At 38.4% G+C, this 23,994-nt stretch overlaps 1 protein-coding gene across 3 annotated transcripts in view; it reads right to left on the minus strand.

Moving 5' to 3' along the window:
- Nucleotides 1-23,994, minus strand: part of LOC149225669 (3'-5' exonuclease-like) — a 283,543-nt gene that overhangs the window by 176,123 nt on the left and 83,426 nt on the right. For all 3 annotated transcript variants that reach the window (XM_089377254.1, XM_089377252.1, XM_089377251.1), the window contains 2 exons: nt 18,791-18,924; nt 18,512-18,673 (listed from right to left, as the gene is read on the minus strand). In XM_089377254.1, the coding sequence (XP_089233380.1) occupies nt 18,512-18,673; nt 18,791-18,924 (296 nt within the window). The remainder of the gene's footprint in view (nt 1-18,511; nt 18,674-18,790; nt 18,925-23,994) is intronic.

Raw genomic sequence — 23,994 nt, forward strand, 5'->3', positions numbered from 1 at the left:
GTTGAGCCCAGTTGGATTTGATCCTGGGTCTATCATTCGTTTTATTTTTCTAAGTTGCATGAGAGATTTTCTGAAGTTCTTCACAGTGAAAACCTAAAATTTCTGTTCTTTAAAATATTTTCGTGCTTATTGTTGAATCTGGTTGTTAAGGGGCCAAGTTTGTACATTAGTCAGCTGTTCTAGGGTTTCGAATTTTTCTGATCTAGGGTTTCAAATTCTTGCTTTATGCAGTTTTCATTAGGGTTTTGTCTTTTTTGCAATTGCAGGATCGCCATCGAGGTTGACACGTCGACACACTGTGCATAACCAGCAGATTTCAACATGATGCATTCTTTGGTTGCTGGGTCTTGAGCTTCTCCGCCAATGAAAGGAACGATTATTTTTTTTACGCTGGCCTTTCTCTTCATTACGCAGACGTTGGATATCAGACGCAAATGATTTCAAGCCGCCACTGCCTATGCCCTGCTCATTCTGTCGTCAAGGGCTGGAGATTACAGTTAAGCTGAAGAGCTGCCATCACAACGCCAGCGTGAAGGATTCTCAGTTCCGCGTATTCGATTGTCACGAAGGTGTTTCCATTATGGCAAAGGAAATCAGCAATTTCCACGCAAGATTATCTGCCACCGGCTGAGGTAAATTTTACGTGTCTTTAAAATCAATTTCCAAGCAGCCATCGATCATTGCATGTCAGAAATCCAGCATCGTGCCCATTTCTCAACGACGGAACAGACAATACACGTTCAGATCAGCAGCGAAAATACGCTCTCAGGCTTGGTCACCTGCTTTCTGCGTCCCATATGCATCCTTCTCACCCACCGTTGACATAAACCCGCGAATTTAGCATCGACTGTCAGTAAAATCAAGCTCCAATCTTCGCCGGCAGCAGGGGATACGATTCATCATTGCAGGTAAGCTCCAATCAAAGCTGCCCAGGTAAAATCGATTCCATCTTAAACACAGACGATAGCATATAAATCGAAAATTTTTCATTATGGAATAGCGTCGGGACTGTGGACTGTTTGTTTTTCTTTGCATCAGAGGTTATGCGTTTTGTTTAAATTAGATTTTAGCAATAGTTACGTCATGATAGATGTAGGTTTAGTTTTTCATTTAGATTTAGATTATGGTTTTATATGTTTAGTTTTTTAGATTTGGTTCTTTAGCCTTATTTTCATTTTTTTTTTTAATTCCAAATTTTTAAAAAATATAAAAAATCGAATTTCGTTAGGACAATTGTTAGATTTTAAATTTTTTGATGTAATGTTATATTTTAGTTTATGTTTTATTGCATTCAGATTTTAATTAAGTTTTAATTTTACATAAAAAAAAAAAAAAAAATATAAAAATATAAAAAAAATTTGTGGAAAATTTTCTTCGTCAGATCCAGTCATTTTCGGGATTTATCATCTTTCATTCTGAGATCTAAAATTTTCAAGTCGAGATGCGAATATGATATCTGGTTAATAATTCATGATTCTCGTGGTGGTTTAAGGCTTTCATCTTTTCAAAATTTTCTGTTGCTGGATATCGTTTTGGTCATTTTAAGAGCATTGTGATTTAGCTGATGACAAATGATTGTTGTTCACAGTTTATGTTTCTATATCATCTAACAAGTAATCGTTTTAATAACAATCTCTTAAGGCACTGGTCTGCTAAATTAATCAAATCATTTTAGTGCTTATCTTAATCGTGTCTCGTGTCTCCCAACCAACTGGTTGACAGTTGGTCTCATCATCTCACAGGGACTACCCCCCTTAGCCGCGGGAGACAGGCTTAAACGGAGGGACCGGGGATCAGAGTGACAGCCCCCGGTCTGAGCGTTGTCGTGTCAATCTGCGCGACAATATTTTTTGGCGCCGTTGCCGGGGATACTTTTTCTCGGTGTTTCAAAAGACAAATCATTTTTCTCATTTCTTATTTCTTCATCTGGCCCGGCAACGCCAACATTTTTTGGCGCCGTTGCCGGGGATAGAGTTTTTCTGTTCCTGGAAGTTTCATCGACATTCACCTTCTCATCTTTCTCATCTCTCATTTTGAGCTGGCAAATTCAACCTTTTGGGTTATCATTTGGATCTTTTATTGCCTTATTTTTCGCCATATCAGTAGCATCTCTTCGGTTTGTTTCTTGTTTGGGTGGCGACTCCACTTTCTCATTCTTCCCAGACAAGAAGCTTTCCTCATATCTGCTTGTGGTTACTTTTTGGATCCTAGAATCAGATTCATTGTTCAAGTGGCGACTCCACTTCTTTCATCTTTTAATTTTCTTGAGCAGAAATCTCTTTCTATCATCCATTTGATCCCTTATTGTTCATCATGGATTATTCATTTAAACCATGTCATTTTACTGATAATCTCCATGATCTTCCGAAAGAGGCCATTTCTAAATTATTTAAGTTCTCGGGTGGTGATTCGGTCGCTGTTAGAAATCATTTAAACAGGTTTACTTGTGTAATGATCATATATTGTAGACTTCCTCAATATAATCATGAAGATTTCAAGATGCGTCTATTTGTCCATTCTTTAGAGGGTGATGCCTTGAATTGGTTTAATAATTTTCCTAATGATTTTTTCACTTCTTTACAAGACATTCTCAATGCTTTTAAAGATAGATATGATAGTCCAAACAGCTTGCCTTCTAACTCTCAAATTGTGCAAAAGAAAGAAAGTAATCTTATAAAAAATCCAGCTGTTGAAGAAAGTTTTCAAGATCAGAATGTGTCATCCACCGGAAATATCGCAGACCAAGTTCATGATAGTGAAAAATCAGGGACAAATGACAATGAAAAGGAAGAGCAAAAGCAAATTATACAAAAACTAATGATGCTGGTAAAAAATATGGAGGCTAATCAAACTAATTATGTCAATGACGTGAGAACTTTGTGCACCCACCTTGAAAAACGTAATAGGGAGATAGAGATTATGCGAAATCAGCATGCTAAAGAAATTGAGGCCATGAAGACTAATCATGAAACAGAAATTAAATTCATGCAAAGCAAGATGTCAGGCTTAGAAGAAAATATGGCGACCATGAAAGCTGATCATGATAGGGAAATTGATTCTATGCAAAACAAGTTATTAATTATGGATCATCAGTTGGCCACCATGCAAGCAAATCATAAAGAAGAAATAAACTCCATGCAACATTGCTTGAAGAACATAAAGGAAAAGAATGATAAAGCAATAAAAGATATGGAAGATCACCATGCCAGACAAATCAGTGATATAAAGGTTGAATACTCTAGTCAAATGGATGCCATTAAAATAAGGGTTCTAAAGTTTCAACAATGGTCAGAGGATAAGAGAAACCAGGGGACATCAATAGATCAGAAACCTTCTCATTTGCTGCAACAAGCTCCATCTTATTATGAGAAGTTCATTGCTTCGAATGAAAGATGGTTAATTGAAGGTCATCCAGATAGACATAAAGATCAAATGCGGGATAAAGAAAGACATATCACGCATACTTCATCTGATAGTTTTGAAACAGAAAGTACCAGATCATCAGTAATTCAACCTGCCAGAAAGAAAAAGCGCAAGAGAAAGAAAATAAGAAGAAGATTTGACGCATCAGACGGCCGCGAGCAACTTGATTTTCGGATAGGAAAGAGTCCTACCATATGCAAAATTGGACATGGCACATCCGACAAGCAGCCAACAGATTTGCCTGAAAGCAGGCAAATGCTCAGTATGCACTATATTGAACACATCTGATGTCGTAGGGCATCCTTTGTATCGTATTTCTAACCCTACTCCTTGTTTTTTCCGCATTTTTATTTCTGCTTTAGATAGTTAATAAATGAAGAGCTTTTATCTTTCCTGTGCTTAATGTATATGATGATTTTGGATGGACGCTACTTATTTTTGTGTTGTATGGATGCAGATTCTGGATTCTCACATTCCTGCAAGCAGCAACGTGTCCCCAAGTAGAGCCAGATGTTGACCTCTACTGGTCAACTACCCATGCAGTACACCCCCCTTTTCTTTGCAAAAAGGGGCAGTACCTGATCAGCGTGTCTGTGGCATCCTGCAGTCATCAGCAGCTTAATCATTTTGATTGTAAACCCAGTCTGCATGTATGAATTGTAAATAATCTTAGCAGACATGAGTCGTGTATGTGAATTGCCTAGGTGGACCTAACTTTCTAGTGGTAATCTACGTCTCGGAAGGTTTTTCGTCTCACCGATCCATGGATCGGCAGAGTTTTCCTTCAAACCTGACCCCAAAGCCGGGATGGATTTTGTCATTAGAACTTTAGGAGAATCCTAGTGTGTTGATCTGCTAGATTATAGTTGTGTCGCAAAACTGGGTGATTTGTGAGGGTCTGTATTAAGTGGGTTTGTCCTCTTGAGATGTAAATTTGTAAAAGTCATCATGAAATGTGTCTTGAGGGTCGAAAAATGTTTTGAATCCCCTCATGAGTCCTAAGTCCTAGGTCCTAGGTGATGTTTCCGAAGGCTTAGTTCGATGATCCAGTTTAAAATGAATTAAAAAATTAAAAAATGAATAAAAATAATAAAATAAATAAAAATTAAAAAATGAAATAAATAAAAAATAATAAAAAATTAAAAAATAAAGCAAAAACCCTAACTAATAAAATAATAATATTTTAAGTGAATGCATGCAAAATATTATTTAATAAATCGACGGATGAGATCAAGAGATGTCTTGATCCTCATCAACGGTCGAGATCATTTCTACATGGATCACTCGAACTAACCGTTGGGATCATTTCCTTTAAATAGGGTGCTAGGGGTCATTTCAGATCATGGGATCTGTGAGTCTGATACTGAAGAAGCTCTCTTGTAAATCTGTTCCTGGTTAATAAAAGAAGACTTTGGGGTCCATATCTTGCTGGTGTTACTCTCTTGAAATGTTGTGAGATTGTTTAATTTTCTGCATATTTTCTTTTCAGCCACTAATAATAGCTTTTTTGTAGAGTATTGTGGGCACAGGTATCTTGTCCACTTGCTAGGGTTTGAGTGTTGTTAGGGTTTCTGAAGTAACGGCAGGTATCTCCATTACTGTTTGAGATCTAGCAGCATTTTTGCCCTCTTTATTGACGGTTGTTTTGAGCTGTGCAGAAAACATTTTCTGAAGGAATTTTGTGGGCGTTCGGGGAAGTTCTCGGCTAAACCAGCCAACTCCCGCAAGCATTTTTTGTTGAGCCCAGTTGGATTTGATCCTGGGTCTATCATTCGTTTTATTTTTCTAAGTTGCATGAGAGATTTTCTGAAGTTCTTCACAGTGAAAACCTAAAATTTTTGTTCTTTAAAATATTTTCGTGCTTATTGCTGAATCTGGCTGTTAAGGGGCCAAGTTTGTACATTAGTCAGCTGTTCTAGGGTTTCGAATTTTTCTGATATAGGGTTTCAAATTCTTGCTTTATGCAGTTTTCATTAGGGTTTTGTCTTTTTTGCAATTGCAGGATCGCCATCGAGGTTGACACGCCGACACACTGTGCATAACCAGCAGATTTCAACATGATGCATTCTTTGGTTGCTGGGTCTTGAGTTTCTCCGCCAATGAAAGGAACGATTATTTTTTTTACGCTGGCCTTTCTCTTCATTACACAGATGTTGGATATCAGACGCAAATGATTTCAAGCCGCCACTGCCTATGCCCTGCTCATTTTGCTGTCAAGGGCTGGAGATTACAGTTAAGCCGAAGAGCTGCCATCACAACGCCAGCGTGAAGGATTCTCAGTTCCGCGTATTCGATTGTCACGAAGGTGTTTCCATTATGGCAAAAGGAAATCAGCAATTTCCACGCAAGATTATCTGCCACCGACTGAGGTAAATTTTACGTGTCTTTAAAATCAATTTCCAAGCAGCCATCGATCATTGCATGTCAGAAATCCAGCATCGTGCCCATTTCTCAAGCGACAGAACAGACAGTACACATTCAGATCAGCAGCGAAAATACGCTCTCAGGCTTGGTCACCTGCTTTCTGCGTCCCATATGCATCCTTCTCACCCACCGTTGACATAAACCCGCGAATTTAGCATCGACTGTCAGTAAAATCGTGCTCCAATCCTCGCCGGCAGCAGGGGATACGATTCATCGTTGCAGGTAAGCTCCAATCAAAGCTGCCCAGGTAAAATCGATTCCATCTTAAACACAGACGGTAGCATATAAATCGAAAATTTTTCATTATGGAATAGCGTCGGGACTGTGGACTGTTTGTTTTTCTTTGCATCAGAGGTTATGCGTTTTGTTTAAAATAGATTTTAGCAATAGTTACGTCATGATAGATGTAGGTTTAGTTTTTCATTTAGATTTAGATTATGGTTTTATATGTTTAGTTTTTTAGATTTGGTTCTTTAGCTTTATTTTCATTTTTTTTTTTTAATTCCAAATTTTTAAAAAATATAAAAAATCGAATTTCGTTAGGACAATTGTTAGATTTTAAATTTTTTGATGTAATGTTATATTTTAGTTTATGTTTTATTGCATTCAGATTTTAATTAAGTTTTAATTTTATTTAAAAAAAAAAAAAAAAAAAGAAAGGGGATTTTTCACTTTTTAGATTTTAGTTCTAATTAGATTTTAAGTTTGGTTTTGTTTTAAAATATAAAAAAATAAAAAAATTCTTTAGATTTTAGATTTAGTTTTAAATTTTTATAGTTAGGTTTTCTTTTAAATTAAATTTAGATTTTAGATTAAATAGTTTTAATTTTTTTTAGATTTTATTAATTAAAAAATCATATTTGAAAAAAAAATAAATAAATAAAAAATAAAAATAAAAATTTATTTATAAAATTTTTTAAGCCTTAGTTTTATTTTTTTTATTTAGATTTTAGATATTAGTTAGATTTCTAATTTTCATTTTTTAGATTTTATTTAAAAAAAAAAAAAAAAATCGAAAAAAGTATAAAAAAAATTTGTGGAAAATTTTCTTCGTCAGATCCAGTCATTTTCGGGATTTATCATCTTTCATTCTGAGATCTAAAATTTTCAAGTCGAGATGCGAATATGATATCTGGTTAATAATTCATGATTCTCGTGGTGGTTTAAGGCTTTCATCTTTTCAAAATTTTCTGTTGCTGGATATCGTTTTGGTCATTTTAAGAGCATTGTGATTTAGCTGATGACAAATGATCGCTGTTCACAGTTTATGTTTCTATATCATCTAACAAGTAATCGTTTTAATAACAATCTCTTAAGGCACTAGTCTGCTAAATTAATCAAATCATTTTAGTGCTTATCTTAATCGTGTCTCGTGTCTCCCAACCAACTGGTTGACAGTTGGTCTCATCATCTCACAGGGACTACCCCCCTTAGCCGTGGGAGACAGGCTTAAACGGAGGGACCGGGGATCAGAGTGACAGCCCCCGGTCTGAGCGTTGTCGTGTCAATCTGCGCGACAACAAGCTGTTAGGAGAGTCGAGGAAATGACAACCTCTCTTAGCCTCTGGAAAAGATCTTCCCTCGAGACTGAGTCAAAGGCCTTCCGGAAGTCTACAAAGCAGCAGTACACTTTAGAGGATTGATGCCTAGCCTCCTCGATCACCGCACAAAGAGTAAGGATGTGGTCGATCGTCTGGTGATCCGGGCAGAATCTTGCTTGGCCCTTGGCTCTGAGTTGTCTCTACTCAAGGAAATGGGAGAGTGTCCTGCTGTAGCATATAGCTTGGAGAATGTGTGCCCAACCATGATTGTCCTGTAGTTGTTGGGGTCGGAAGTAGGCCTTGACTTGGGGATCGGTTAGATAATGTGGTGTGCCCAGCCATCTGGAAATCCATCCCGAACCACCTGGTTGAAGAGGTCCACCAGATATCCTACTAGGGGGCGAAGTCCATGCTTGAAGAATTCTCCCTGGAGGCCTTCTTCGTCTGCTGCCCTGCTGCTATTCATTGTCCATATTGCCTCTCTGATATCTTTGTCGGAGAAAAGGTGGCAAGAGGTGGGGGGGAAGTAACCTGAATCAGAGGCTGCCCAGGAATATCATACAGCTGGGAGGTGTGAGAGAACATTGAGGCACGGTCAAGGACGACTGGGGTAGGTGAGCGCCAGGAAAGGATGGTCCCCAGAAATCTTTAGGGGAGCGAAGGAGGAGAGTAGAAAGAACCTGTCTCCTATGGGCAATGAAAAGGTGCTTCTTGCGGCGAAGGAGGCGTTGGTAGGCTGAACAGAGATCTGGGTATGTTGGTAAGGAGTTCCAGAATGCGTGTCGAAGGTCTTGATGCATAGACTTGCATTCCTGGTCATACCATTTATTCATAGGGCAATTTCCCGATTTGCGGGAGGTGGTGGCAGTACGGGTAGAATGGGGGAAGGATTGGAGCGCAACTTCCGGGATTGCATATGAGAGGCACTGGTACTTGTCCTTGGCAAAGCTGAGAGAGGCGAACTGGGACTCCGATGGGAGTGTCTATCTAAGGATAGAGGAGAAGAGATCAAGGTCACCCTCCTCAAAATGGAAGGTGGTCCTGGAAGGGCTGCGGGAAAGAGTAGGGGCTGGATTCGGGAGGTTAAACTGCAGAGAGAGTGAGAGAAGTGCATGATCTATGAAAGGGATGGGGGTGATCAAGAAATTTTTTATGTAAGGGAGGAGATCTGTGTTTGCAATAACGTAGTCAACCACACTTGCACCGCCTCCAAATGGTCTGCAGGTAAAGAAGTGCGAGGATGGGAAGCATGGTAGGCCATTCAGAATTACCAACTCATGAGATTCTCCCAACTGTAGTAGATATCTCCCACAGGCTGTGGTGGGTCCCAAGTAATCCTTAGAGGTCCGGTGAATGTTGATCGTGTTCGGGTCAATCCCCCGAGTGCAAAATATATCCTTTGTCCGGTCATGCATAGGCATCTGGAGGTATTTGGTCCAGGCATTGAAGTCCCCCGTGAGAATGACGTCCCTTAGTGCTGAAAACCTGGTGATGTCAAAGTATAGGTCTGTAAAAGGGTCTCTGTCTGAGCTATTGTGAATAGCGTAGGAAGACGAGATAGGTGGGAAGTAACAGACTACGACATAAATGTCTCTCGGAGGCGATGTTCTGGCTCTGATCTGAATCCACATGAATCTGGCATACTCATCGGTCGCGACCACCGATAATCTGCTATTGAGGCTATCACGGACAAGGCAAGCAACACCCCCTGATCCCCTGACACCTCCTGAACTCCATGTCTCCTGTCTGCAAACTGCAGTCCACTGGTATCCTGTAATGTCGGGGAGAGGTCGAACTAGGCTCACATGAGTCTCGGTAACCAAGAGAATGCCTGCTGAGCTAAGAGCTTTATAAAGTAGGCCTGGTGAAGACCAGAAGGAACCATTGCCATTCCAACAATGAACCGGGAGATCTGTGCCCCGCCTCCTCTCCGCTCGAGCCCGTCATTTGGAGCTATCTGAACGGATGTCCATCCCGGGGAGAAGGTGTCCCGAATAACTACCCGAAGGTTTCTAATCACTGCCCATTTCCTTGCCTGCCTTGCTACTGCAACCTGTTCCCTGGCCTGTTTCAATTCAGCTACTTGAGCTCTTGTGAGGTCTTCATCCAAAAACATTTTATTCGGAAGAGAGAATAGCTTCTACTTGGCTCGGAGTACCCGAAGTCTATTTGAGGAGTCACGGAACCTGAGGAAGAGGGTAGAGTCCTGCCCTATCCAGGCTTTGTTCAAGTTTATGTCTGCTATGTTGAGAGTGTCTCCTAGAAACTTGTTCCCCAGTTCCATTGGGTTCGCTAAGGGGGGAGGTGTAGGGAGTCCTCTTACCTTAAGATTTAATTCTCTTGCCAGTCGGGTTTTTCCTCCACAAGCTTTTCCTGCACTACTTCCTCCACTGCTATGAGAGGAGGGGCCTTGTCCTTTCCTTTGACTACCTGTGCCCATGTGCTGATATGCGACTCTGTTTCCTGTTTAAAGGACATTTGTTGGGATCTAATTTCCTCCTGTTTGTTTTTAAGATCTTTGATCTCCGCCTGTAAAATCTCATCGAAATTCTGCCCCGCACTTTGTTCTCGGTATTCCTACAGTTTTTTTCTGATAAATGCATGGTCTCCCTCTATCGATAGAATTCTGTTTGACAAGGTGTCAATGTCGGCTCGCAGCTCGCGATTTTCCACCTCTACGTGTTCCATTTTCCTCATAATTTGTCTAATTTGGGATGTCCAGAAAGCAAAATCTATTTTTAATGCAATATTGGTGGGGCTGTATACATTCTCATCTTTTTTGTGGCACTGTTGTAAGTACTTCAGCGGACCTCTGTTGTTGAAATCTTTGGACAGTGGCGTTTTGGCTTCGCCGAGATCTTTGTTGTGTTGTTGCTCTTCATCATCAAAAACAATATTTTCGGCCCCCATTTTGAAGGATTGCCTCGATCACCGAGACCTCACCTTTATGATCTCACTATGATTGTTATTTTGACAGCACAGGATTCTTCTTTATGTGGCTGCTTCAAGCCCTGATCGTTGTGGCAAGACTGAACCCTTAACTCAGGGTTCGATCAGATAGAAGGGGCAAGAGCAGTAGGGGCAGACGCAGGGAGGAGCATCGTGGGCAGATTCGGGGAGGAGCAATGAGGGCAGACGCGGGGGCAAACGCAGGGAGCAGCCGCAGGGGCAGATGCAGCGGGGAGGAGCAGCGGGGCAGACGCAACGGGGAGGAGCAGTGGGGGCAGACACGGGGAGGAGCAACGGGGGCAGACGCAGGGAGCAGACGCGGGGGCAGACGCAGCGGGGGCAGACGCAGGGGCAGACACAGCGGGGAGGAGCAGCGAGGGAAGGAGGAGATAATGTAACTCCAGGAGGAGTAGCGGGGGCAGACGTGGGGAGGAGCAGCGGGGAAGGAGGAGATATGTAACTCTAGGTGGAGCAGCGGGGCAGACACGGGGAGGAGGAGCAACGGGGACAGACGTGGGGAGGAGCAGCAGGGGCAGACGCAGCGGGGAGGAGCAGTGGGGGAAGGAGGAGATAATGTAACTCCAGGAGGAGAAGGCTGTGTGTTATTTTCATCTATTGAAGCACTCATAGAAGAAGACTTGGATGCTGACAGAGCAGTCACGTCTGTTCCACACTGATTGAGAAATCACTACCACGAAAGGACAGCAAGGAACTTTAAATTAACAATTTAATTATTCCTTAGGCAATTAATTTAATGTGACGAAAAAAATAAAAATCAGGACTTAATTAAATTTGAATTTTTATGGGTCGTGGGCCACATAAAAATTTCTTAAATGTGAAAGCTTAGCTTCCCCTTTTGATTTGTTTCATTCAACGTCAAAGTCACATAAAAAAACTTTAAATTATTTTTTTTTTTTAGATTTGTAATGTCTTTTAAATATTTTCCAATTGAAATCAAAATCAAAATATGAAAAAACCCAAAAAAAAAAAAAATAGATTTTAATGTTTTTTAAATACTTTTAATTGAAATCAAAATAAAATAAAAATAAAAAATTAGATATATTAAAACACAATTCTAATTCATAAAAAACAAACAAAAAAACTAAACCCCATGATTCCTAAGCTAAACTAACACAAATAAAAAAAATTAAAGCAGACCTAAACCTAAAAGAAAAGAAAATAAAACACAATGTAATGCTATGTCTGCAGGTTTGGGCCAACGACAGAGGATGGCAGCGAGGAGTTTCGAGGAAGAGGAGCTGCGGGATTGAAGAACGGAACAAGTCAAGAAAACCGCAAGAGGGTTTTTGGATGCATGTTAATGGAGCGAGAACAAGAAAAATTTCTAAGGGGTTTGCAGCGAGGAGAGAGGGATGAAAGGAGAACACGTGAACTCGTTTTGTAGGTTGAATCTTGGATGGCGGTGTGAGGAAGGAGAAGAGGATCTGCGAATGGTAGCGTGCAGGTCGACGGAGGGATGGATATGGCTGCAAGGCAGGGTTTTGCAAGCGGATAAGGAGGAAAAGAGGGTCGGGAAGAGGGGTTGGAGCAATGACAGCGAGGGAGAGTCTGGGCAACGATGTTTTTTGCAAGTGCAGCAAAGGTGGCAGAGGAGCTCGAATGGGTGAGGAGAGCTGGAAGAAAAGGCTGCGCAAGTGATGAGGTAGCGTGAGGAATAGAGGGAGCGATGGCAGTTGGAGGGGCAATGAAATATGCAGATCGATTGAGGAAGGAGAGTCGCAAAGAGGGAAAGATGAGGGTTTTGAGGTTGCAGCTACGTAGGGATGAGCCACAACAATGGACAAATAGGGGGTTTCTAAAATAAAATTTCGAAATTTGCAGCAAATCGAAAACCCCGAGCAGCGGATCGGAAAACTTAATCAACAGATAAATGGTAGCCAAAAAACCCTTCAAAAAATTTCCAGAAATTCTGATTAGAATGTTGAATCCTTTTGCTTCAAATGTATCCATGAAACCCTTATGGAATTTCCAGATCCAAGAAATTTTAAACCCTAGACCACAAAAAATTTGAATAATATCCCTGGAAAATTATGTTGATAAACCCCAAAGATCCAGATCTTACCATCCAGGACCTAGATCTAGACTCTACACAAATTTCTTCCTTAGATTTGTTGTTGCACGACAACAAGAAAACACCCAAACGATATATATAATAATAAAAGCTAAAACCTAGAAAAACCCACATTAGAAAAATAATTACAAAATTTACAAACTGCAAGCTCTAATCAGTCAGATCTACCATTATACCACAAAAAAATTAAATTTTTAAGGAGGTGCTAACTCAAAACCCTTCCTGTATCACCAATAAAATCTTATGATAAGCCCAGAGCTAATTTAGTTGGGCTCTTCCGAGAACACAAATCAGGAGTTGGTTGGTCCAACTGAAAACTTCCCCTAATGCCCGAGGATCTAAAATCAAGATTTCCCTGCAAAACTCGATCCAGCCATTAAAAATAGAGCAAGAAAATAATAATAAAACTCAGACAAACAGAGATACCTGCTATTATGTTCAAAATTTAGATTATTATTCAAACCCCAGCGACTGAGCAAGATACCTATACTCAAATCACTCTTTAGAAGCTATCATCAATGACTGAAAACAACACATATTACAGTATTCCCATGAAGAGTAACACCAGCAAAACTTAACCCCAAAGTCTTTCTTTATTATCCAAAAAAAAGATTACACAAGAGCTTCTTGCTAAGCACACCACTCCAAGGTCAGATGTATCGACTGACAAATGACCTCCTATTTAAATATAAATCCTCCAACGGGTAGTTCGAGTAATCCTCGTCAAAGTAATCTCGACCGTTGATGAAAATTAAAAATTATTTTAATCTCATCCATCGAAATATTTAATTCTTGAGGAAATTTGAATTTTTCAATTAAATGCAATTTAATTAACTCAAAAAATAAATTTTTGAGTTAATTTCCCCAAAATTTTGACTTTGACTTAACCCCTAGGGATCAAAAGTTTAAAATTTATCAAAATAATTAATTTACCTTAGTCCCAGAACCTTTTAAAATTTTATTTTTGAGGAATGACGAATTTTTCCTTTGGAGAATTTAAATTCACCTAGGACCTAGAATTAATTAAATTTTTGGCTTAGGACTTAAATTATTTTTTTGCCAGAAAATTTAACTAAATAACCTATGAGGAGATAAATTATTCTTCCAACCCTCAAGACACTTTACATCATGATTTTCATATTTTTTACATCATAAGAGGGAAAACTCTTTTGTAATAGACCCTCACAGACTACCCATTTCCGCAACACAAATATAATACAGTAGACCAAGCAATTTGTAATAAAATAACATAACCAAATAGTTAGGATTATTCCCAAATCACTTTTACATAGACTCGATCTAGAACACTAGGATTCGCGTAAGATCCTTACGAAAAAATCCATTCCATCTTTGGGGTAAGACTAGAGGAAAACTCTGCCGAACATCCGATAATGGATCGATGAGACAAAAAACCTCCCAGAATGGAGATCGTCACTAAAAAATTAGGTTTACCTAGGTCGTTACATACATGACACAGATCTACTAAGATTATTTACATTATACACATGCAAAAAGGGTCTACATAACATCCTGGAAGTCAAGTTGATGATGATAGCTAGACGGCACGGACACATCGATCAAGTGTTATCCCTTTTGCGAAAAAAGGGGGTGTACTGCTATCGGTTGTTGACACGTAGTGGTCAACAAGGAGCATCAAGTGCTCAGTAACTGAGTGATGGCTAATGAAAAGGGTAGAGCTCATGCTAGGCTTTTTCCCACGCACTAATTCATGTCTCAACCATCTTTTGTATTTTTATTTTTCTTTTTCTTTAATTGTGGCCATCTTATGATTTTCCATTCTTTTAACTACAACAACCTCCAAAGAAATATTTCCCAACCCTACTCGAGGATGTGCATAAGAAAGTACCAAATCCAAATGAACCAATGACAAGTCAGACCCGAACAATGGAGATGGTATATATGGGATTTATAATGTGACATGAAAAGTGTCAAGTATGGTCTAAGGGAGAATGACACGCTATTTCAATCCAAGTTTTCCAAGTAGTGCCCCTTCTATAACCCTAAAGCCTTAAGGTAGGTCCTACTGGATTAGGGCTAAAGATTAACCCCCCTAGTAAGATGAGAGAACAAATTTACAATCAAGATTGGTCAATCTTCCAAATCACCCTTTATCCATACTAAATGCCCAAAACAACAAGTATAGGAATCTAATTGCAAAATTATCTAAGTACCTATTGAGTAGCATCCCACCTTCATCTAAGACGAATGCAAGATGGTGAGAGGTGCATGGCTAATGCAAATGGGGGAGGCATATGGCGAATCATCATCAAGCGAATGTAAGAGGTTGTTGACTGAATGGTTGTAAAATGTAGGAGAATAAATTCTCCTACGGGGTTACCCATTTTGGTGGGTAGCATGGAAAATATCTAAATAGTATATAAGTAATTGATAGTAGAAAAATATGATGATGAGAGTACAATTAGGGTCCTATATATATACCTATGTGGGAGTGCCCATTCACATAATCATGTCCTTTGGGACATGTCTTTTTATAATTATTAATTATAGTGTATTAATTATTATATCATTATTATTTATATTTATTTTATACATATTTATGTTCATAAGAAACAAAATAAGAATATTTGTATTTTAATCTAATCACACTCAAAATTAGTATTTATTAATACCTTAAAATACAATTTCAATTCAAAGCTTTCTATATCAAAAAATTGTTCTAGAACTCCCATTTCCTTGACATTGAAGCTCCCAAAAAGCTCCCAAGTTCCCAAAATTGTTCCGAGCCAATTGGGGACATTTTGTTCCCTTTCCCAAGCTCCCAAGAACATCATAACGCTAAAAAGTTTTGAAGATTCCATGAGTGGTACCCAACCAACTATGGAAAATATATATGCATGCTCTCACGCATCAATAGCATGCATCTCTGAAAAATTTTGTGTCCTCTCACAAAGACGCCATTTCCTTTATTCACTATGTAGTAGCCCACATGATAGCACATTGGCTACCATGGAAAAAGGTAATGTCCATTTTCATGTAGTACTATTGTGCTACCATACCTTTTGTTACCTCCAAAACCCTCACCTTGGATGGTAAAGCCCTAGCTATTATAGTCAAACCCAAGGGGTAATTATACAAAGGCTACCCACTATAACCACATTAGCTCTTTCACTCTCTTTAGGCCAAATCTCTTGCATCACAAGGGAAAAATCCCTATAAACTACTAAGTCTAATAAATGAGGATGACTTTAAAAATAATATAAATGAGGATGACTTCAGAAGTAAATTCCAAATTTATGAAGAGAAAATGAATAATCAATTTTTTTAGTTTTTAGGGGCAACCCAGAGGAAAGACAGGTGCCTAAATCAAATTTGGGCATATGGTTGATCTAACTATTTGCCCATGATTCCATGGTTGCTACACCTTCAAGACCAACCTTGCATTTTGTTTTATGAGGGAAATGCCACGTATTTGATTTGCACATGCCATGTTGGATATTGCACATATTTTGGTGGTTGTTACACTTTGGTGCTTAAGCTTGGAGAACCTTTGCCTTGGTGTTGAGCACTTTGCTTTATGAGGCCACCTTACATGCGTTATCATACATAAAGGTTGATACATCCACTTGAGGACTTTACTTTGCCACATTCCCATGCTATTTTGGTGAGGGCATCCACTTATAGAGGATGTATACTTGGTCTTCTACCTTTGTTGACATTATGTTTACCCTGGGATGTTGACATGTGCCACACGAAGCCTTTACTACACTTCTACATTGCTATTGATGGGGCATCCTATTCATAAAGTCACACGTGCCTTCCATTTAAAAATTTTACATGATCTTGCACATTCTTTCATGGTCTCACTCTAGAGAGTTACACATCTACCACTTGAAGAGACACACATGCCATTTGGAGGACTCATTGCACACTTTTGGTCCATTGATGGAACATTTCACTCAACAACCTCACACTTACTTATTTTTGGAGGTTGTTGCATAAATAAAGCCCTTATTTTCTCATTGTTGACTTGTCTCATGGAATTGGTTACAGGAGAACGGTATTGTTTTCCTAGTGTTGAACAATGTAACTAGTGTCGGTCTTCAATATTATATTTGAAATGTATTTGTCAAAAGAAAGAAAAAGATTTTTTATTATTAAATAAATTGGCTTATTAAAGCATGGATTTCATGCTTGGGTCAATTGTTTTTAGGTCTAAGTCTCCATTGAAGACTTATAGGATTTATGTTAAGTGTCCTTGTCCATGTCACAATGTAAAGAACCCTCCTTGGGAATTATTTGTCAAGAAATAAAATTATTTTTAATGTAAATTAGGTCAATTAGGCCTCCTCCACCAAGTCGACCTCAAGGAAGGACAAGTCAGCGTAATTAGAAGAATTTAATCACCTAAGATGACTATATATAAGCAACAACTCGACTCATTTGGAGGACATCTCAGAATTGAAGCAGCTGGGAAGCAGAAAAAGTGTGAAGTTCAAGAAGGAAGCTGGAATCAAAGTTTTTAGGTCTCTCTCTCTCTCATGTGCAACGAAATTCTGAAGTTGTTGCATCAAGGTAGAAACTGTGAAGTTCTTGCATCAAGGTCAAAGTTGTAAAGTTGCATCAAGGTTGAAGTTGTGAAGTTGTTAGGTTGAAGCTATTGAAATTGCTAGATCAAAACTGCAGTCCTGAAGTTAGGCTGAAGTTTTGTTGTTGAGAAGCCGAAATTTCTGGATTGTTGTTGGGTTGAAGCTGTTGGATAATAAGAGACTACTAAATCATCTTGGAACATTGTCTTGGTGGAGGAGGAAGGTTTGTCAGTCTAGGGTCTTGGTCTATCTCATTTGAATTACAAATGAAAAGTTCTTGACTGTGTTTTCCCCTATATAGGGGTTTTGCCCTAGTTATGCGCCTACATTTGGTATCCTTGATCTTCGTTTTTTGGTTTTGGTAATTGCTTGATGAACTAAGATAAAAGAAGAACATAAGAAAAACAATAATAACTCAAAGAACTCACAAGTAATTACGAACAAGAGAAAATCTTTCTGCCTTTCCGATTTCCAACACCTAGCATATTTTATTGAATTTTCTTGGATAAGAAAGTGAATCTCAACAAATCATTGCAACTTTTAGTAAAGATGTTGAAAAGGTTATTTGTATTCCTTGGAGAAATTAGTGGATCTAGGAAAACAAATCATATTTTATTGTAAATGAAGACGAAGCTCAAACCTATATAATGGTTTGCTCTCTTCATTATTTCTCATGGACAGATTGGGGGACAAATGCCCTGGAGCTGAATTGAATCTTTGTTGGACATGTTTGGAAGATAAGAAAATTGCTTAATGGATGTGGAAGTCTTCTAAATATTTATGCTATCTCATGTGGAAGAAATCTTCTCATAGTTATTGAATGGGATAAGATCATTCCTATTGTATTTTATTTATAATTAGGATGTTCTATATAGATATGTGTTTCATTGTATTAGGTCATATGCACCTGTAATACATTCCTAATAGGTATGACTTTTATAGCCATTGAAGTCTATCTATCTCAGTAGTCTCCCTTGATGAATTTCTGGAGTTTGGGACAGCAAGAGAGGGCTTAATATAGTTTGTATTTGCAGCCATATTATTCCTATTTTTCTTTAATAGGACAACCTTCCATTGAACCTTGACTTGACTCCACTGCCCAATGGAAAGACATTAGTCTACAGTCCTTCCATCCACTATATTTACTCAATGCATAAAAAACAGTTTTGCTAGAACTTGCTCTTCACTTCAACATGGACCCCATTGCATACGTTTTAGAAATTCTATTATAGGGAAGTCCCCTTTGAGCTGATGGAGAGCCAACCTAAAGTGCAAAAAATGGTCGATGAGGGGACAATGGCCTTCCTCTTAGTTACACCAAAGCCTTGCTTGAGCTTTAGGACTTATCTCAAGAAGTGAGGGTTTGTGTAGTAACACATTTGCTCCTTGTATCTATATACACTGAGCCGAACACCATTTTGATCAATAGCAAGAATTCATCCAAGGAAATTTTGTAAAATAACAACACAAATCTATAGAATATCAATCAACGTGTCAAGTTTAACTCAACAAACCTCCTTGCATGTGAGCTTCTTACAAAGAGCAGAAAGACTCCATCGTCTTGGGCATTCTCCTAGTTTATGATTTGCAATAGAAGATAGATCCTCTATTCCTTGCACACGGACATTATAATCAATCAGCATCCTTGATGCATCACCACCTATACCAACACCAACCTGGAAAGAATAAGTCAATTAAAGATATGAATATAAGTTATTAAACTTGAAGTATACAACTAAGTAATTCAATCCATGAAATAAACGAAGCTTTACGTCAAGCTTTAAGTCCCAAACCTTAACTGAAGATCCATCCTCCAAAAGTGACTGCAAAAGTGGAGGTATTCCAGAATGAATAATATGCATCACATCACAACGATCTTTATCTGCACAAATTTGGAGCAATGCCACTTTTCTCTGTATTTCACCAACTATAGAAACAAAATAAGTTACAACATGTGAATGCAACCCTTGAAAAACAGTGAGATCAAAGAGCCAAATTAACTCATTAATCAAACTTTTTATGTATCTAACTAAATACAAACAAGCATGAACTTATGGCAAATACTAGCCATGAAAACATTGGTATACAACAGTGATGGGCTATGAGGGCATGAAATTGGAATCTACAAAAATTATGGAAACGAGCATGATTTTTTTAATGCAAAGTCGATGCTAGGATTGGTTGTCGTAGGATTGATTGAAGGGTAGAATATGACTTATTTGGGGTGGAAGGTGAGGGTTTGTTTGTTTAAATATTTTATTTGTAGAAATTGTTTCGGTTAATAACGACAAAATATATAAAAAGAAATTTCTACCTATAACAAGTAGTAGGCATGATTAACCTATCAAATCTTTAAACGCAATAACTTTTTTAGGAAATAAATATTAAGCTAGATATGACATTTTTAATAAGCAACACCCCAACGAAGGTTTTGAAAATGCACAAGCATTAGTCCAAGCACATCTACTTGCACTACAAATAGGTATACATGAATCTATGTATTTAGGTAAGTATAAAATATATGTATGTGCAAAGGATAAATAGATATGACAAAAAAGAGGTACACCAAGTACAAGTATGGAGTACCTAGTAGAGAATCCCAAAGCATGTTGTTGATGGTGGGGCTATAGGTCACAAACTCAAAGTTAGTAAAGTCTCTTGAAGTTACTAACTGCCATTGTGGCTGGCGATTAATTTGTCCTCCATTTGGACATCCCAAGCAAGAAGGGGGTTCCCACAAGGGTTTCCTTATAAAAATATCTAGATATAAATACAAGAAATCATAAGACCCTATGCACCAAACATTTGATACAATTAAGAATGTCGATGGCACAGTACAACTGAAATCATGTGAAATTAGTAAAGACTTATATGCAAAACTGCAATATCGCAGAACCTTTTCTCTATATGTCTTATAATTACAAAAAAAAAATTACAAAGAGTAATACAAAAAGTAGAAGGCTATACACCATGAATATGTTAATCACTTCCTCGAAGCTATTAATATCAAAATAAAATCAAATACTCTGAGGGATAAAAATGCAAGGTATCTTTAATCAATAAAGTGTGCTTAGCCGGAAACTGATGACAAACATCATCCCTCTACAAAGAACAAAAAGTGGATAGATAGTTGACTTCCTGATCAAAAATAAAAATACTTATTTTCCAAAGAATAAATAATGCCAAAATTCACAGGAAGTGCCATATCCCATAGAATGTAATACAAGCAAGAGAGCAGCAATCTACAAGCAAAGCAAAACACCAAAGGATCCTGTCTAGAATCAGAACTACATATTGATCCTCAAGATAACTCCAACAACTAACAAACTAACACTCCCATAAATATCCTTCGTTGCCACTGTACGAAGGCAAACCAGACAAAGATCATCAAAAATCCAACTCTTGGCCAACAGAGCATTGGACAGAATACCCTAATAGACTACCAAAAAAGAAAAACTCTCAAATTATATCAAAATTGCACCAACCAAACCTTGTGCAATCTACACAATGTGCACTGAGGGATAGGGATAATAGGTATCTTCGATGAAGCAACAAATACAATCATCAGGAATCACATTGTAAAAGTGAACAACCAAATCCCCAGCCCCAATACCATCAAAATAGTCTAATCATCCCAGTATCCATTTTAAAGAACTCAAACTCTGGGATAAGGCCACTCAATTTCATAATCAAAAGACAATCAAGGACAAGGAGACCATAACCTTGAGTAAGAGTACACCAATACTTCCAAGAGCGAGAAGCAGAATCCCACAAATTTTCTTGGAATAAGATGTCTTTCCTACTCAATCTCTAAGCCTAATAGTGAGGTGGCTCAACCAGACAAGAACCTTAGACCTTCCACCTCTAAATAGGTCAGCAACCTAAGTCCCATCCTAGCCTACCGCCATCCCACTACCAATCGACCGAACATGCAAATATTTTTCAAGCTAAACATATACTACTAAGAATGAGAAATCCCAACACCAAAAATAAGTGGGGTATCAATATAAAATTAAAAGACCAAAGGTCCCTCTAACTCATCTTGTGTGTTTACCAAACATCACCTTATTCTGAAAAAACACCTACCATGGTGTTGGACCCTAAAGACATTGTACTACCCACATGCTACAAGAATACTATCGTTGGTGGCAATGTGAAAATTTCAAAACTGAAATCCTATTGCGGCAACTGCAAATTATTCTTCTAATTGTTAGTTGATATAACAATTTATTTGCTATGACAAATATTGAATAAATCACACTACAACCTTCACAAATAAAACAGTGGAAATAAAAAGTGTTAGAAACTGAGAAAATCTAGCACACGCACACAAAAATGACATTGTTATTTTTGGACAATTGTTCCCCAAAAAACCCCCAACTTGGGAAAATCGGTGCAACAAATGAGGGTTTTATTGTTAAGTAGTGGTGAAATCTTAGTACAATAATCTGGATGTCCAAATCTAGCTATCTTGCAGAAAACACTGGCAAAAATACAAGAGGGAAATTTACCCTCACTCCGAGGAATTCGGCTCTTGATTGTCACTGAAAAGCAAGTTGTCCAACTAGGCCTGCGCAGGCTTCGCGTCACTCTAAAGCTACCTGCTCTGCGTGTTGCCCGAACTGACTGCTAATCAAGTCGTCCTACCTGTTGTTGGCTGGCAAAACATCTCTTCGGCACTCCTTCCTGGCCTCTGGAACTGAAAATGTCTGCACTCTTCAGCAAATCGAATTGCCTTCTTGAGGCCCTGCGTTGCCTCACCACTATGTTATTGTAAACCCATTATGCACTATGTTATTGTAAATCCACTCTACAAATTTTTAATGTAAATGATGCTAGTAAGACCATGAATGTGTGTAACAACCTAGGCAAGCCTATTATTTTGGTGATAATTTCATCCTATGAGGTTTTTCATCTTACTGATTCATCTGTGTTTCTAAACATAGAATGGTCGGCAGAGCTTTTCCCTCCAACCTCACCCAAAAGCTAGGGTGGAATTTGTCAGTAGAGTCTTAGATGAGTCTTAGTGTTCTAGTCGAGTCTTATGTAAAAGTTATTTGGGAATAATTTAAGCTAATTGGCTAAATTATTTTATTACAAATCACTTGGTCTACTAGATCATGTTGTGTCGTGGAATTGGGTATATAATTTGAGCGTCTAAGACGAATGGGTATTCCCCCTTTGAGGGTTGAATTGTAAAAAAACTTATGTAAAAAAAATAATTAAGTGCATGGTTTCTCATACTTATAGACACCATGGCTAAAATATTAGAGGGTAGAAAAATATTTAATCCCCTTAAGTGTCAACTAATTAAATTTTCTGGTAAAATGAAATTAAATCTCAAACCAGAAATTCAATTAACTAGAGTCAAAATTAAAATTTCTAAAAAAATTAAATTCTCCACGTGGAAAAATTCATGGGTCTCAAAGGAATTAGTTTTTTGACGTCTTCCACCAAGGGAATATTGGAAATTTCAAGAAAAATTGGACTCTTCGACATTGGTGGCTAATTCAAAGTCAATTTTTTGGATGACATTAGCTCAAAATAATTAATTTTGGGCTAATAAAAAAGGGATTTAATGAAAAAATTGAAAATTCTTCAAAATAAATATTTTCAACGGCTAAGATTAAAAGATCATCAAGGATTTATCAATGGCGAAAATTATTTTGACGAAGATCAAGCCAACTAGCGGTTATTTTTCCACTTGGAAGATTTATCTATATAGAGAGAATCATTTGTATGTCTCAGGCATCTGAGATCTGGCTAAGAAATTGTTGTTGAAGCATTGATGTAACACTATTGTCCCACTGGGAACATTTATTGGAATCATAATAAATACTTTCGGGTGCAGTTCAAGGTGTTCAGTGTTCGTAGATTTGTGGTACGTTTTGGGTACGGGCTTTCCTATATTGAGTTGATTAATGCTAAAATTTGTTTTTCATTAGATGGGGATAAAGTCGTTATATTGATAGATTTGGGGTTTATCTTATAGATGATTTGATTCGCATATTGTCTAACAAATTTTCTCGAGAAATATATATAGTGTTTGCAGGTTCCCCAGTCCTTGGTCTCCACGTTCACAAACTATGGGCATGAACCGACCTTGTTTGGATTCCAAATATTGTGGTTGATTTAAACTTCACTAAGGCTATAGTGTGCATTGATTTTCTTAAGTGTTTTTAGCCATTTATCAAAGAAAAAAATTCATAAAAACTATTTCTCAAAATCTATTTCAAAACCCTTGTACATTTGTAAATTTTGTAAATAGATTTGTAATTTAATTTTGCATATTATTTTTTCTAATCGGGGTTTTGGGCATTTTATCTCCATTTTTGTAGGTGAAGTCAAAGGAAGAAGTTGGAATAGAGCTAGATCTAGGCCCTTAAGGATAAGATCTAGTCTCTAAAAATTTTTGCAAGGCCAGCCACAAAAGAATTTTCAGAAAATTGAAGAGCTGAAGCAAAATAATTTTCAGGAGCAAGGGTTTCAAATTTTTAGGGCTCCTAACCCTAGCTTTCTCCTCCAAACCCTCAGCGTCAACCTTCTAGCCCTCTGCGTCAAGGTTTCTACCCTACTTGAGGTTGGTCGTGAGCCTAAGGACTTCGGCCTCCCTCTCCCTCCCGACCTCTTTCGTTGCCCTTCTTCCTTTCCCCCGAGCCTTTATTCTCCTTTGTGGCCTCTCTTCCTCCCTCCTCAGCCTCTATCCTCCTCCATTAAGCCTATCTCGACCTCCTCTCTCCCCTCGGCCCCTCCGCTTGCCCTCGATCCCCTTTCTCCCTTAGGCCACAGCCCTAAAGGGCTTGCCATTGCCTCTTTTGAGGCCTCCCCTAGGGTGTCGCAGGCCTTGGGGCCTCATAACCCTAGCCCGCAACCCCTAGTGGGCCTTTAGGCCCTTCCTTGCCCTAACGGCAACCTTCTTATGCTTGTCGTGAGACCTACTAGGTCTCTTGACCATAGCGGCATACCTATTTAGGTCTTTTTACCCTTCCTTTTGGCC

Source organism: Pinus tabuliformis, chromosome J, assembly GCF_031772625.1.
Source record: "Pinus tabuliformis cultivar Carrire ecotype Pingquan chromosome J, CPIR1, whole genome shotgun sequence".
Taxonomy (NCBI): Eukaryota; Viridiplantae; Streptophyta; class Pinopsida; order Pinales; family Pinaceae; genus Pinus; species Pinus tabuliformis.